Raw genomic sequence first — 14,637 nt, forward strand, 5'->3', positions numbered from 1 at the left:
GATAGAAACAGATGTGTTACCAGATCCCACACCTTCACAACATATTTGGAAAAAACCAGCCAAATATTTGCAACAGCAAAGACATAAACTACACAGCTGTATTGTTAGGATGATGATGATTAAAAATAGTGATACCAAAGACAACAGGGATGGTAAGTGAAAAATGTAGAAAAGAATTGTCAAATGAATATAAAAACTTTCTTTCCATTTATTTTATTTATGCTTGTATTATCAAAATGTAGACAATCAATAAATGGCATAAATTTAGAATAGGTGTAGTGTTAATTTTTTAGCTAGACACTTTACACCAGTAAATTGGTTTGTAATTTTGAAGAGTCAGAATATGTTAAAAACAAATTTTTCTCAAGAAGCCCCTTGAAAAAAAAAAGGGGGTCGTCTTATAATCAGAGTTGTCTTATAATCAGGGACATCTTGTACTCGGGTAAATACAGTAAGTAAAATAAAGAAATGAAAATAGTACAATAAAAAATGGTATGCCTTCTTTGCTTATAAACTGAAAATCATACAGGTCGTAAAAACACCTTACCTCCATCTCTGTGCTTACAGTATAAAGATGTAGAATAAAACAGCATTTAAGATTGAAACGTAGGAAGGTAGTCAGTGGCGCCTTTTTATAAACAAGTTAGTAAAATAAAGGATTGTAACATAGTTATGGGAAATAACTAACTTACGATACTATTTTATATTTTTATTTGCTTCTAGGTAGATAAAAATACACTAAGCATGGTTATTGGTTACTTGGCTGGTTTTGTGACTTTTTTAGCCTACCGAGGGCGCATGTTTGAAAATAACCACGTCCTCACATAATTCCATTTGTTTGAATGTATTTTATCTCCCATGACTCTGTTGCATTCCGTGATTTTACTTATTTGTTCATTCTGTATGCATCACTGGATAGCTTCATACCTTTTGATGTTGTATGCTATTTTATTACACATGTTAATGCTGTAAGCGCAGAGATGACATTAATGTAATTGTAAAGTTGTATGATTTTAGTTTATGCCCAAAGAGGATACACCATGTTTTATTTTTTCTTTCTTCATTCCTTTAAATTTTAATTACTTTGGTGCATTATTTTAACATTGTACTTTTTGTGTTGTGTGAAAGTGTAAATGGAGCCTCGTCCATTAGTTTGTAACACAAAAATACATGACATACTATCCTGTGCTCAGTGTCGCTGGGCTATACTTGTGGCTCCACACATGTGATTTGCTTTCCATGGTTTAACCATTACTTGTGGTTTTATTGTTCAGTACATTTAAAAAAATTAAAAATTGTATAGCCTTATTATTATTTAACTATTCACCAGCACCTCTACAAGGACACCACATGGCTCTGACATCATATTTTCTTCCTGTTTAACCATGTAAGCAGTAGCTTCAGTTCATGTTAGACTCCTGTACACTCTACACCACCAATATTGTTTACTACGTGATATTGTACTTTAGTCGCCTGTTGTTAAATGGTATATAACTGTGTGGTGCTTACGTTTGCACTTATGATACACTGTCAACTACCATTTGTTCCTGATTCTCCTGTTTTGTAATTTTCAGCACTGAAGAACTATGTAATAGTTGAACTCTTAGATCTGCTGTAATAAAATGATGGATTTCACAATTAATTGTTGTTCTTTTCTCCATTATCTATACTCAATGGTCACTGCACAAACGGGAGTGTATGGATTCCAATTTCATTAATGTGTGATAATGTTTGAGAACATAAAATATCAGTGAAATTATGGCTATTTGTATTAAACATCAACACAGCATGTTCAGTACAGTGTCACCTATTGCAGGTGTATCCTGTCCTGTCACAGGCAGAGCCATCTATGAAAGCATATCAAAGTAGTCGTATAATATACTAGCTCTGCTATAGCATTTTATGTGGGCATGACCACAAACCAGCTGTCCACCCAAATGAATGGCCACCATCAAACTGTGGTCAAGAGGCAAGTTATCTATCCAGTGGTGATCATGCTGCTGAATAAACATGCTCAATTTCAGTGGCTTCTTCATAAACCATGCCATCTGAATTCCTTAAATGGGAATTGGTATTGCAACATATTGTTCAATCTCGTAATCTTCCAGGTGTCAATCTCAGCTAATCTCTGGGCATGATTTTAACTTCACTCGTCCTACACTCAAATCATTCTCTCTGCAGACTGCCTCTGCATCTGTTCTAGCTGCCTCTCCCAATCCAGTACTCAACATAACTGTGCACTGTGCTTAATTCCCCCTGGCTGTGGCCAAAACAAGCTCAGTAGTACCAAATGCATATCCTGTGTGCCTACTGCCTCTCTCACACAGCAATCTCTCCAGTCCCTTTCTCTTGTGGCCCCCTCCACTCATTACAACCCCTCACCCAATCAAGCTACACTGCCAGCACAATGTAGTCAGTAGGAAAAATGTCGTTGAGCTTGTGTATGTGTGCATTTATGTTTTCTGTAGCTGACATGAAGGATTCGTCCAGAAGCTGGCAACAGTCTGTGTATTGTTTGTGTCTATATCAGTGACTCAGCTTCTCAGCTAGTCAGTGAGTTACCACCTGTATTTCATCCCATTGCCACAGTCTACATAATTGGTCCTGTGTGAATAATATAATAAAATAAAGGAATGAAAATAGTACAATAAAAAATGGTATGTGTTCTTTGGGTATAAATTAAAAACTAAAAACATACAGATCGTAAAAAGACATTAGCGACTTCTCTACGCTGCTGTATAAAGGTGTGGAATAAAACACCATATAACAATGAAAGGTAGGAAGCTAGCCAGCTGCGCATTTTCATGGATAAGTAAAAAATGTACATTGATACAAGCACACTAGGGAGATGGTTTCATCCAGCACATGGTTTACACATCAAGAGAGTGGGAAAGGCCTTTGTTAGTCATAAGATCTCAAATATAGTTCATATGAAATTGAACATGCAGTGAGGTTTTAAGCAAGTTATACCTTTGAAAGGCAAAAGCAATGTGCTGGAATTAAGCTCGCGGTGTGAGGAAACAATACTGGTAGTGGTCCCTACCAAGAGCAATGACAAAAATGATTTTTTAGCAGAACCAGCTGCACCTTAAGCACTCGCTTGAAAAATGAAAACAGTGATAAAATATTTACTCTGCTGCAAGTCAAAGTTTGTTGTATAATAAATGAATTGTTAGAACTGGAACATGTTTGTAGCATTAAGGATGGAGATGTGATGTGTGTATCAGAATACTGGCTAACAACATATTCTCAATGATATGTTGTTGCTGATGTAATGTGTAGGAAACAGAAAAAATTGTCATGCTGGAGTTTACTTCAAGTATGTTCTAAAATGTACAAAATTAAACTTTACACAATATTGTTGGAAGTAAATGCTGAGTTTAGATGCGTAAGTCTCAGTGAAGATAGTATAATAATCGTAAGCTTGTGTGTAGGTCCCCAAATGGAGATTCAAATGTAGTTTTGAACAGTTTGAATTAGTGGTTATAAAACTTTTTACACTTAAAACGGAGCTTGTTATCTGTGGGGATTTTAATATTGATATGGGGAATTCAAAGCAATGGGAGTCCAGAACATTTGTTAACATTTTAAGTTCTTGCGTAATAACATATTTCTAGACAATGTTATTGTTAACTTACACTGAGAGGCATAGGTGACTAGCCTGACCAGTGGAGTATTTGCAGATCATTTTCCATTGTTTTTAACACTTTGTTTCACACAACCAACTTATTCAAATGAATTTAGTGTGGCATGGGTAAGAGGTCAGGGAGAGAAGAACAATATGTTATATATTGACAAATTAAAGAACGCAAACTGGGATTATGCACGTGAATGTTAGACAAGAAAAATTGGAGCTGAAAATGATTTTGATGACATTTTTTAAAAAATGTCGGGATTTATGGTTTTCATGTTCCCCATTAATATAAATTAACATCTCAAATAAGCATAAAAATACAATAGTTTTCATGTTCTATGTTAATAAAGATAACTCGTCAAATACTCATAAAAATACAAAAATTATCTGGTATACAAAAGAATCTACAGAAATTAGAGAAAACATGATCATACAGTATCGAGTATATGAAAATGAGGGTAATCGAGGGAGTGAATGGTGAGATTTGCATTACAATGATTTCCTTACAAGTAGAAAGTATTACAAAGCTACGGAAAGTGCTCCAGACAAGTATAATGCACATTGGGAGGTTGTCAGACGAGATAATTCTTCCAGCTACGTATGTCAAGCTCTGCATGATCCAGAAGAATTGAATGACTACTTACTTCGTCACATCAGTCAGAGAACTTGGACACATCTGCAAGAGATTTGCTTGGTCCCTAGTTGTATGCAAGGCCTTCATTTCATTGGGATAAAATCAGACCCGATGATGGCCGTAAAACTGTTTCCAAATTATCTAATTCCAAATGTAGTGACAGCTACTACATGTCTAATTATGTTGATCAACAAACAGTTCACTTGATAAGTAAGCCACTGAGTTTTATTTTTAATAAATGCTTAAAGTATGCAGTGATCTAGTAGCCCACCTCTGAATTGCTAAAATGTCTTCCTTCAATACGGGCTGATGTGGATCCCAAACACTCAAGCAGTACTCAAGAATAGGTCACACCAGCATCCGATATGCAGTCTCCTTTACAGGTGAAAATCTCTTTCCTAAAATTCTCCCAGTAAACCAAAGTCGACCATTCACTTTTCCTACCACACTTATCACATACTAGTTCCACCTCGTATCACTTTGCAACATTGTACCCAGATATTTAAATGACTTGACTGTGTCAAGCAGGACACTAGCAATACTGTACCCGAACATTACAGGTTTGATCTTCCTACTCATCTGCATTAACTTACAATTCTCCACGTCCAGGGCTAGCTGCCATTCATCACACCAACTGGAAATTTTGTCGTCTTGTATCTTCCTACAGTCACTCAACTTCAGCACCTTACCATATGCTATGTCATCATCAGGAAACAAACATGGATTTCTGTCCACCCTGTCCATTACACTTCCTGGGGCACTCCTGATGTTACCTTTGCCTCTGATGAACACTTGCCATTGAGGACAACACACTGTATTCTATTATTTAAGAAGCCTTCGAGCCACTCACATATCTGTAAACTTATTCCATATGCTCGTATCTTCATTAACAGCCTACAGTGGGGCACCGTGTCAAATGCTTTTCGGAAATATAGAAATATGGAATCTGCCTGTTGCCCTTCATTCATAGTTCTCTGTGTGGGGTAGTGCGTTAAATATTATAGGGTTTCGCCATCTGTTTACGAGAGCCTGGCCACTATCTTTGTGGTCAGCCAGAAAGCGATGGAAAACATACTGATCATAGTTCCCAGTCTGCAAGTCCACATTCTTGTTCAGCCCACTTAAAGAAATGTTTCTTTTTTTATTTGTGTAGCGGAATCAGGACTATGATTATAAATTAAGATTTGAAATTCTAATTGTTACATATATTTAGTGAAGTTTCTCAAGCACAACATGAAGTATTCAACCTCTACGGTAAGTTCCTACCAAATTGTCTTTCGCCCTGACTGCTGATATTCAAAATAAATGCTCACCACAAAAGTGGAAAATAATTGTGACCACATGCCACGCGGATTTGTAAATATCACGGATGGCACACTAACAGTTACTTTAGCGAAAATCTAAGTGATCCAGGATGGTGTACAATCCTCGGGAGTTCACTATAAATTATTACTGAAAATCAATGATTTGAATTCGGGAGGACGACTGTTCAATCCCGCGTCCGGCCATCCTGATTTAGGTTTTCCGTGATTTCCCTAAATCGCTCCAGGCAAATGCCGGGATGGTTCCCTTCAAAGGGCATGGCCGACTTCCTTCCCCGTCCTTCCCTAATCCGATGAGACCGATGACCTTGCTGTCTGGTCTCCTTCCCCAAAACAACCCAACGCAACCAAATGCTTTGAAACAACAGGTCTCTGACGTCATCTGAGGCAGTGCACACTCCGGCGTTTGACTCGAGCAGATCTTACAGTGGCTGGGTGCAAAGTGAAGCCTAGTCTCACCTCTCAGGCTCGATTTAAACATGTGGCACAGTAGACGGCCAAGGAAACACCTGCTGTCATCCGCCTTATGCACACTGCAGCAGTCTCTAAATGGCTGTTTTCTTGTACACATAATATTTAATAACAAAGTTACGAATTAATTTAGAATCTTCATAATTTTTGCATGCATGTAGGTAAGTTGGTTGAAATTACAGTAGTAGTTTCAAGTCGCTTGCATAAAAACTTTGCCTTCTAGAATTTTTAGAACGGAACTGACAGTAGTACATTACCTCTGAACTATAACTTTAAGAGACTTGTATTGGTTGTTATTAACATTATGGTCCTAAAACTTGTTGCAGCTCTATTATTTGATAGGTTTTATCGTGTGCTGTAATCAAAATTTTCTAGCATTAAAATTAGAGAACTTAATCTACTACAAATAAGGGCATTTTAGTTCCAATTTTAGTTTTCATTAAATTACTCAAAAACTATTAGAGATAGCTTAATGGGGTTACGTAGTCATTATTTTTAGCCTGAACTGAAGCATCATACTAATTTTCACATTTCTAAGTCTAATGTGTAGTGCCTTCAATTTTTCTTAAAAACATGAATTCTGATTACAATTTTTATTATATCATGTTGAGACTTGCACCTGTTAATTTTGGCATACATCTGCACATTATGACCAATTTCTGACTTTCTAGATTTATTGTGTAGTGCCACTTATTTTTTTTCTTAAAGCGGTATATTTAGGAAAACTATTGATCTAGTCATTCTAAGACTTGACATTTATTAAAACATTATTACATTAAAGTTTATGTTGACAAATTCTGAAAAAGCAATTTTAACTTTTAATTATATTCTTAATTGTGGTACAATACTACGTGCAGGCGTATTATGGTGACGTGGAACTACTAGCAGTGAAGTGTTGTAAGTCCCGGCACAATCGCTCGCCTCTCTATCTCACAAACGATACAGCGCTTGTTTCGCCACATCAGTGTATTGTGTGAGAGAAGGGCAATCTGAGTTTCGTATGAGTGATGATTCTTAAAACCGTGTGGATTCCGACATAAGCTTCCCAGTATCAAGGAAGTTTATTATATTCAAACTGAGAATATGTTCAAGGAGGGATATTGGTCTGTAATTTTGTGGGTCTGTTCTTTTACCCTTCTTATTTACTGGAGTCACCTGTGCTTTGTTTTCAGTTGCTTGAGACTTTGTGCTGGGCGAGAGGTTCACAATAAATGCATGCTAGCTAAGGGGCTCTGTTGTGATATTGCATAATGTGTTCGTCTTTTGTTCTATTTTGGTATAGCGGGAACGTCCGCCAATTGCTCTGCGTGTATAGACATCCTCCGAGCAAGATAATTGGTGGGTGAAATTTTATCACTTTTTCAGTGGTCTCATTATTAGTTGCAAACTATTTATCTTAAATTCCTCTTGAGTGTTCAGCCAGGTATAGCTGTTAATAGTGCATGAATTTTTGGTAATGAGACATAACGCCATCTTCAGCTGAATGCTGGTGACTTATAGGTTGTTCCATTGATGCTTCCCTTTATGTGGATAACCCTCACTCCCTGACAGTGGTCTCCATGATGGGGAACTGGAAGAAAGATGTTCTTTGTTGGTCCAGTTCAGCTTTTCCACCTCACCTTAGTGTGCCAGGTAACCCAAGCCTTTATGTAGTATCAGTGACTAAGCTTGGCTGAACACCTGAGAAGGATTTTAACTATGTATTCGCTGGAAAACTGTTTGTTTGTTTGCATTGTATTATTAATTACCAATGTGATAGTGCTGATTGCAAGTAAACTTCCTTCTGCTTGTGCACACATGCAGAAAAAAATGAAGTTGGGCATAATAAAATAATAATGTGTTGATGATGAAATTCAAAGCTTTGTAATCTACACTTGAAATACATTTTGTGCATCAGGTTTTTAAAGTTTTGTTTGATATGTTAAATAAGATTCTCTACCATCGCTGAAGGAAGTGGAGATGAATGCATTTTTGCCGTCTGTCCAATTGTTGCTATGTGTCGCCGAAGCATCAGTGCCATCGTGTATTCAGGTTGTTACTGAGGTGAGCACATTTTCTTCAGTATTAAATTTTACTAAGTGATAAATTGAGCTAAAGTGTAATTAATATAAAAATTCACAAATCTTCCGCTGAATTGAAAACTTAATGCTTCTTTTCCATTTTTTATACTCTTTTAGAGATTTTTTCCCTTCTTTTCTTTATTTACGGTGTCCTCAATTTTCATTGCACAATTTCTCATTCTCTCACATGTTGGTGCCTCTCCTTCTCCATTTTATATGAGGGATGTTCAAAAGAAAAGGTACAAAACAACACTGTGGGTATAATTGATATAATTGAAGTCTTTATTCAAAAGTAATCACTGGAGACCAGAGCACAGCTGTTGCATTTGACCTTCAGTTCATTGTCCGTGTTGAAGCGCTTCTCATTAAGAGCTTTTTTAGCAGACCAAACACATGGGTGTCACAGGACGACATGTCCGGGCTGTAGGGTGGATGCTCGAACTACTCCTACTTGAATGTGCCTCTTACACTTTGTGCGACCACAGAGACATGTGGACACACATTATCATAGAGCAGAATCACTCCTCCTGTGAGCAGTCCAGGCTAGTTGCTGTTAATGGACCTGCATAGGCTGCAGAGTGTCTCGCAGAACGTTTCACTGTTAATCGTTTTTCTGTGCACAATGAATTCGATGAAAATTGACCTCAGACATTGAAAAGACATTGAGCATCATCTTGCCTGCTGAGGGCATAGCTTTGAATCTTTGAGGAGGATATGCACAACCATGTCGGCTACTACATTGCTGTCCCTAGATGTCTCACTACATTGTCCTAAAGTGGCATATGCAAATTTAAACTGATTTGGTTATTATAATGTTTTGTACCTTTCTGTTGAGCACTCCTTATACATTTCTCCTTCATTTCTGCCAATATAACTCAATTCATTACCTATTATTTTCTGACAACTTATTACTAGTACTCTGAAATATAAGTCTCTGCCATTATTTGTTAGTTATTGCTGGAAAACTTGTATCTGAATTTATTACATTATTTATGCAGAGTGTTAAGATAGCATATTTTCCCCTACAGTGGCTAACATTTACCCTATTACTACTTTTTTTCATATTTACACAAGTAAAGCAACAGCATAGCATTTCCAAAGAATGAAGTTTCAGTGTCCACTTACTAAGAGTGTGTCATCTCTGTGTGGGGCATTTGTATTTCAAAGATTGGTTGTTATAATTTATAGTGCACTGTCATTAAGGTCTGCTATATGTGTGTATGGAAGATTAATTTTAAAATGAGTATTATCATGTATAGTAAAATCTGCTCTTACTTGGAATAGGAGATATATTTCATACAATTTTGTGCTGTGTGCTAATGTATAAAAGATTTTAAATTCCACTGCTGGTCCTTTATGTTCGAGCATATTAGAATTTTCTAATGAGATGATGGTTTGTACTCTGGAGTTGGCATACTAAGACTGGCAATGGCTTCAAAAGAAGATATGTTACTGTATTTGATGAATGTCACAAATTGGGTGCATTGCAGCAGTAGCAGGAACTGTCTGGTGATATTTTTGACTGTGATAGTAAGGAGAGAAATGTGATCATATCATGTATGTGTTGTTGCTCTGTCTCATCTTCCTCCTCACTCTCACTCCCCTTCCACTCACATTCCCTTTCCTTTCCCCCTCCTCCACTCCCCCACCCCCTCCTCCACTCCCCCACCCTCAACTCACACCCGCATTCCACACTCTACCCTCCACTCACACTCACCCTCCACGCTCCACTCACACTCACCCTCCACCCAAACTCCACCCACACTCTCATCCTGAGCTCCACCATTCTCATTTCATTTTGTCACTATTGCTACCATCTGAAAGAAGTTGTGGTTTTTTATGTTTGAGCTTTTCACTTTGGATGTCTTGTGATTCGTAATTAAAGCAATACCACTAACAATAAATAATCAACGAATATATTGAATGAGCAAAATGATTGATTTGGAAAGCAAAAGAGATTTATGTATCCATTGTGTTCTAGTGTGCAGCTTGTCTGTGTAGCGTGAGCTTAGAGAGAGAGAGAGAGAGAGAGAGAGAGAGAGAGAGAGAGAGAGAGAATATGCATCCCTTCTGTCAGTTCCCATAACAAGAGTCGTTCTTTAGTGTTGATAACTCAACATGGACACCCTCCACTGTATTATATGAAACACATTCCTCATTTGTGATTACAAGCAGTGAATTTCCCGCAGTAGGTGTAGCAGTGTTATGGCTGTAAAGGAGTGTCACTTCAGGAAAAACTAACATAAAGTATAATAGTGCTGCAATGAATTTTGAAATGGCAAGTAGTACAGTCTTTGTGTGACATGACAAGAGTAATATAACTATACCAATGAGTCTCTAGTGGCTGGAGAACTCTCTCATAGCTATAATGGTGACTGAGGCCTGTTGTTCACAACATTAAGAATTTCTTACAAACATGTCAGGTTGTGTTAATTGCTGTACTGGAACAGTTGTGTCCCCAAATAACAACTCATAGCAATGTGCAAATAATAGCAGAGTACTTCATTTTGATTACCACCACTGAAAACTAGCATTCAGTTTCCCACCATAACTAAGCATCAATGGAGATGGGTGGCTGGAACACCATTTCCATTAACACTCAGGAATTCAAGTCTCCCTTCTCCACATAGCATCTTCACTCTACATTGTCAGAGGCCTTAGAGACTACATCAGACAGTGATCAAACCCAGTACATCATGTTGTGTAAGAAACATGGTGTGTTAAAACACTGGTGAACACTTTCTGGCAGAATCAGTTTTAAATGGAGTTTTTTGAAGTACACTACTGATTTTTCAGAGTTGGTAGGTAAGGTTTGATATTTTTTGTGGACAGCAAAATAAAAATGCAGCCATTGGAGGTGAGTCTCTATAATGAAGACAGATATTACCAATAAGTGTTAGCTATTGAAAATTACAGTTTTAACTGGCAGAATGTATATTTTCTGAAGACTCTACAAAGGGTACTAGTAAAGTTTTGTAATACAGCTTTATTTATATAATTTTTTCATGTAATTTCTGCCACATTGAATACACGTCTCCATCCTCTGAAACGAATCCCTTTACCAGTTCTCCCAAGTTTCTGTAGGGAGTAAGGCACATTTGTTGTTCCAAGCCCACAAGAGGTCCTCATCACTTGAAAACTGCACTCTTTTCAACTTCATTTTCACTTGCACGAACAGTATAAAGTCACAAGGAGCAAGGTCTCAACTGAAAAGAGGCTGCTCAAGAAGTTTTTCTGATAGCTATGTGTGTGTTGTCGTCATCTTCAAAGACCCAAACTTTGTTTTGAGTCTTAGATAGCACATGATAATAGCACAGTAAAGTCTCGTCACCTATCATGATGTTATTCATGTACTGAGATTATCCCTTAGAAAACTTCTTTAACATCTCCCGGCACCAACTCACACTTTGTGTCATCGGCCTTTCCGTCAGTCCATGCGGCACCCAGAGACGACAAAATTTCTTTACTTACAAATGATCATGCAGAGTCGAACAAATTACAGGTGCATTTAGCCCTAGCCTCTCTCTACTTACAGATCACTCATCTATCTCTGTCTAGCATTTTTCTCACAGCATCGATGTTTTCCTCTGTAACTGATGACTGATTATTGCGACCTTCCCGTCCGCTCAGCGTCCTGTAGAGTGAAATTTCCTCTTTGGAATTCTCTGTACCACCTGAATATAGTTTTACAATGTGGACATACATCATCAAGTGCAAGAGTCATTTCTTCAAGGCACTGGTCCATATTTAACCCATGCGCAAAGTTGTAGTGCAGAACTTCCCGAATCTCAATTCATGACCATGATGCCATAGCAAGCATTTCAAAATAACCCTGCTAGGGAACGACTGTGCCCACAGACTTGGCACAGCGGCTATAATGCAAGTATGAAGTATTCTCAGAACACAGCAACAACCAGCATCCTGCGACTTAATTGTTGCGTCATATTGCAAAACATTCCTAGTATCCTTAGTATATTTTCTCACTTAGTGATTTGTATCTAAAGACTGCAAAGTTTGTTCTGAATCCTAATACATTAGTATGAAGCTGGTATTTGTACAGGTATCATTGGTGATCTTGCAGCTCTCGAAGAATGAAGTTATAATGAAATCTAGACCTTTTGCTGCTTACAGGTGTTGATAAATATCAACGGGGACAGTTGAAAAATATGTGCCCCAACCGGGACTTAAACCCGGGACCTCCTGTTTACATGGCAGATGCTCTATCCGACTGAGCCACCAAGGACACAGACGATAGTTCAACTGCAGGGACTTATCTCTGGCACGCTCCCTGTGAGACCCACACTTTCCAACCTTCTGTCCACACACTACATTTTTAGTGCCCCTGCCCACCATACTCATTACTTGCGGCAGTCAATCTACCAATTCCCATACGAGTTCGTGCATTTTGAGTACATCCGCACTGAAGACGATCATTGGCCGGTAAGCCTTATCTATATGAAGCTGGTATCTGCACAGATATCATTGGTGATCTTGCAGCTCTCGAAGAATGAAGGTACAATGAAATCTAGGCCTTTCGCTGCTTACAGGCATAGGTAAATATCAACAGGGACAGTTGAAAAATGTGTGCCCCGTTGCTGTTTAGCAACGCTCATAGGCAGCGAAAGGTCTAGATTTCATTATAACTTCATAATACATTAGTGGCTGGCTGCCTTCCTATGGACTTAATATGTATCTCATGATGGCTTTTAATTTGATTCTGCCTAGTCTACTCACACTATAAAAAATTCTATGATACTGTCAATTGGCAGTTATATTCAGAGGGAATAAACTTGTTTCTAGTCACTAATACATACATCTGTGATAGTGCAAGAGGAGCTTGCAAAACAGAACAAGATTGCCCTTTGGGCTCTCTTCTTTCAGCCCAGGAACTCGGTTCCATAAAAAAATTATGGGCAGAGCCAGAATGGACAGGGAATGGACGGGAATGTCATTTCAAGAACCCAAGATGGCCTTAGGAGGGTAACCCTAGCTGCCTGGGATAAGTTTTAGGTGGACGATAAATAACTCATTTTTTACAGTGAGACTTCCTCGGAGATGGTCATTGAAGTCCAAGACTTTAGATTAATATTCTAAATAGTGAATGAACTTAATGCAATGCTCTTTTGAAGGCCAAGAATCTCAATGAAAACTGTAAGACTTTGTTCTGTTGATTTCTACAGATGAAGACAATTGATGCACTAACACAAATTCCCTGAACGATATCCTTCAAATGACCAGCCTCTCAACGAAACTACTGAAATAACCCAACATTATGCTGGCACATCTAACATCCAAGAATTAATTGCAACTAACTCATGCTTTCTTCACCTCACCAAATCATCAAGTGCCATTTTTCGGTCTTTAATCATAGGAATTAAAGGGTTCAGGGTACCTTGTATGTTTGCTTCCCTTGTATTTAGTGTCGTAATTCAACTGTATCACTCACATATATAGTTAAAAGCTTCTGTACTATTGTTAGCCATAATGTAATATTGCAATGTGATTGACTCCTGCAGAACATTTAATCATCTGCCATTTTCAGGTCATGCCAATTTTTGTCCTTTCAAGTACAGCTACAATTGTATCTCCAGTTATCTATTCCAAGAAGTATTTTCACTTTATGCTAACTGCTAATCACTAATAGTGTGTGCTACCATCCAACAGTTTATTTGCTGCTGATATGTCTTTCCACCAAAACTGTTGCTTGTGCTTTTAGTGATGATCTCAGTATTCATGGAATTACACTTTCTACAGATTAACAAATGATTTCTGTCAGGTACAGCCAGTGAGCTCAATACCAAATTGGAGAGATAACTACACGAATCAGAACCGTGGTGCGTGATGTCACAGTTTCCCTGTTAAACTGTGGCAAGGCGTCAGATTGTTCTGATATATAGAAAAAATATAGTTACCGTTTATGTACGCTATATGACACCATGTGTGTTTAGTTCACCGTTAGCTATTGCCTCATACCTTCTAACGCTTCCCCGCAAGATCAGTTTTGCAATTGCTATGCTGTGTTTAGATACATAATTTCCATATTGCTGCTAAAGCTGCTGACAAATTATGCATCTAAAAAATGTTTCCTATGTGCAAAAGATTTTTTGCCTTCAATTTTTGCATTTTATTTCCTGAATGATGAAACTATGAAAAATTTCTTATTGTTGTGGTCTTCAGTCCAGAGACTGGTTTGATGCAGCTCTCCACGCTACACTGTCATGTGCAAGTGTCTTCATCTCCCAGTACCTACTGCAAACTACATCCTTCTGAATCTGCTTAGTGTATTCATCTCTTGGTCTCCCTCTGTGATTTTTACCCTCCACGCTGCCCTCCAGTACTAAATTGGTGATCCCTTGATGCCTCAGAACATGTCCTACCAACCGATCCCTTCTTCTAGTCAAGTTGTGCCACAAATTTCTCTTCTTCCCAATTCTATTCAATACCACCTCATTAGTTATGTGATCTACCCATCTAATCTTCAGCATTCTTCTGTAGCACCACATTTCAAAAGCTTCT

At 38.0% G+C, this 14,637-nt stretch overlaps 1 protein-coding gene across 1 annotated transcript in view; it reads left to right on the plus strand.

Annotated features, from left to right (window-relative positions):
- The window catches only part of LOC126479049 (MMS19 nucleotide excision repair protein homolog), a 226,683-nt gene that overhangs the window by 79,675 nt on the left and 132,371 nt on the right, over window positions 1-14,637 (plus strand). The window contains exon 7 of the mRNA XM_050103751.1: window positions 7,992-8,104. Within this exon, the coding sequence (XP_049959708.1) occupies window positions 7,992-8,104 (113 nt within the window). The remainder of the gene's footprint in view (window positions 1-7,991; window positions 8,105-14,637) is intronic.

Source organism: Schistocerca serialis, chromosome 1 (assembly GCF_023864345.2).
Source record: "Schistocerca serialis cubense isolate TAMUIC-IGC-003099 chromosome 1, iqSchSeri2.2, whole genome shotgun sequence".
In the NCBI taxonomy this organism is placed as follows: Eukaryota; Metazoa; Arthropoda; class Insecta; order Orthoptera; family Acrididae; genus Schistocerca; species Schistocerca serialis.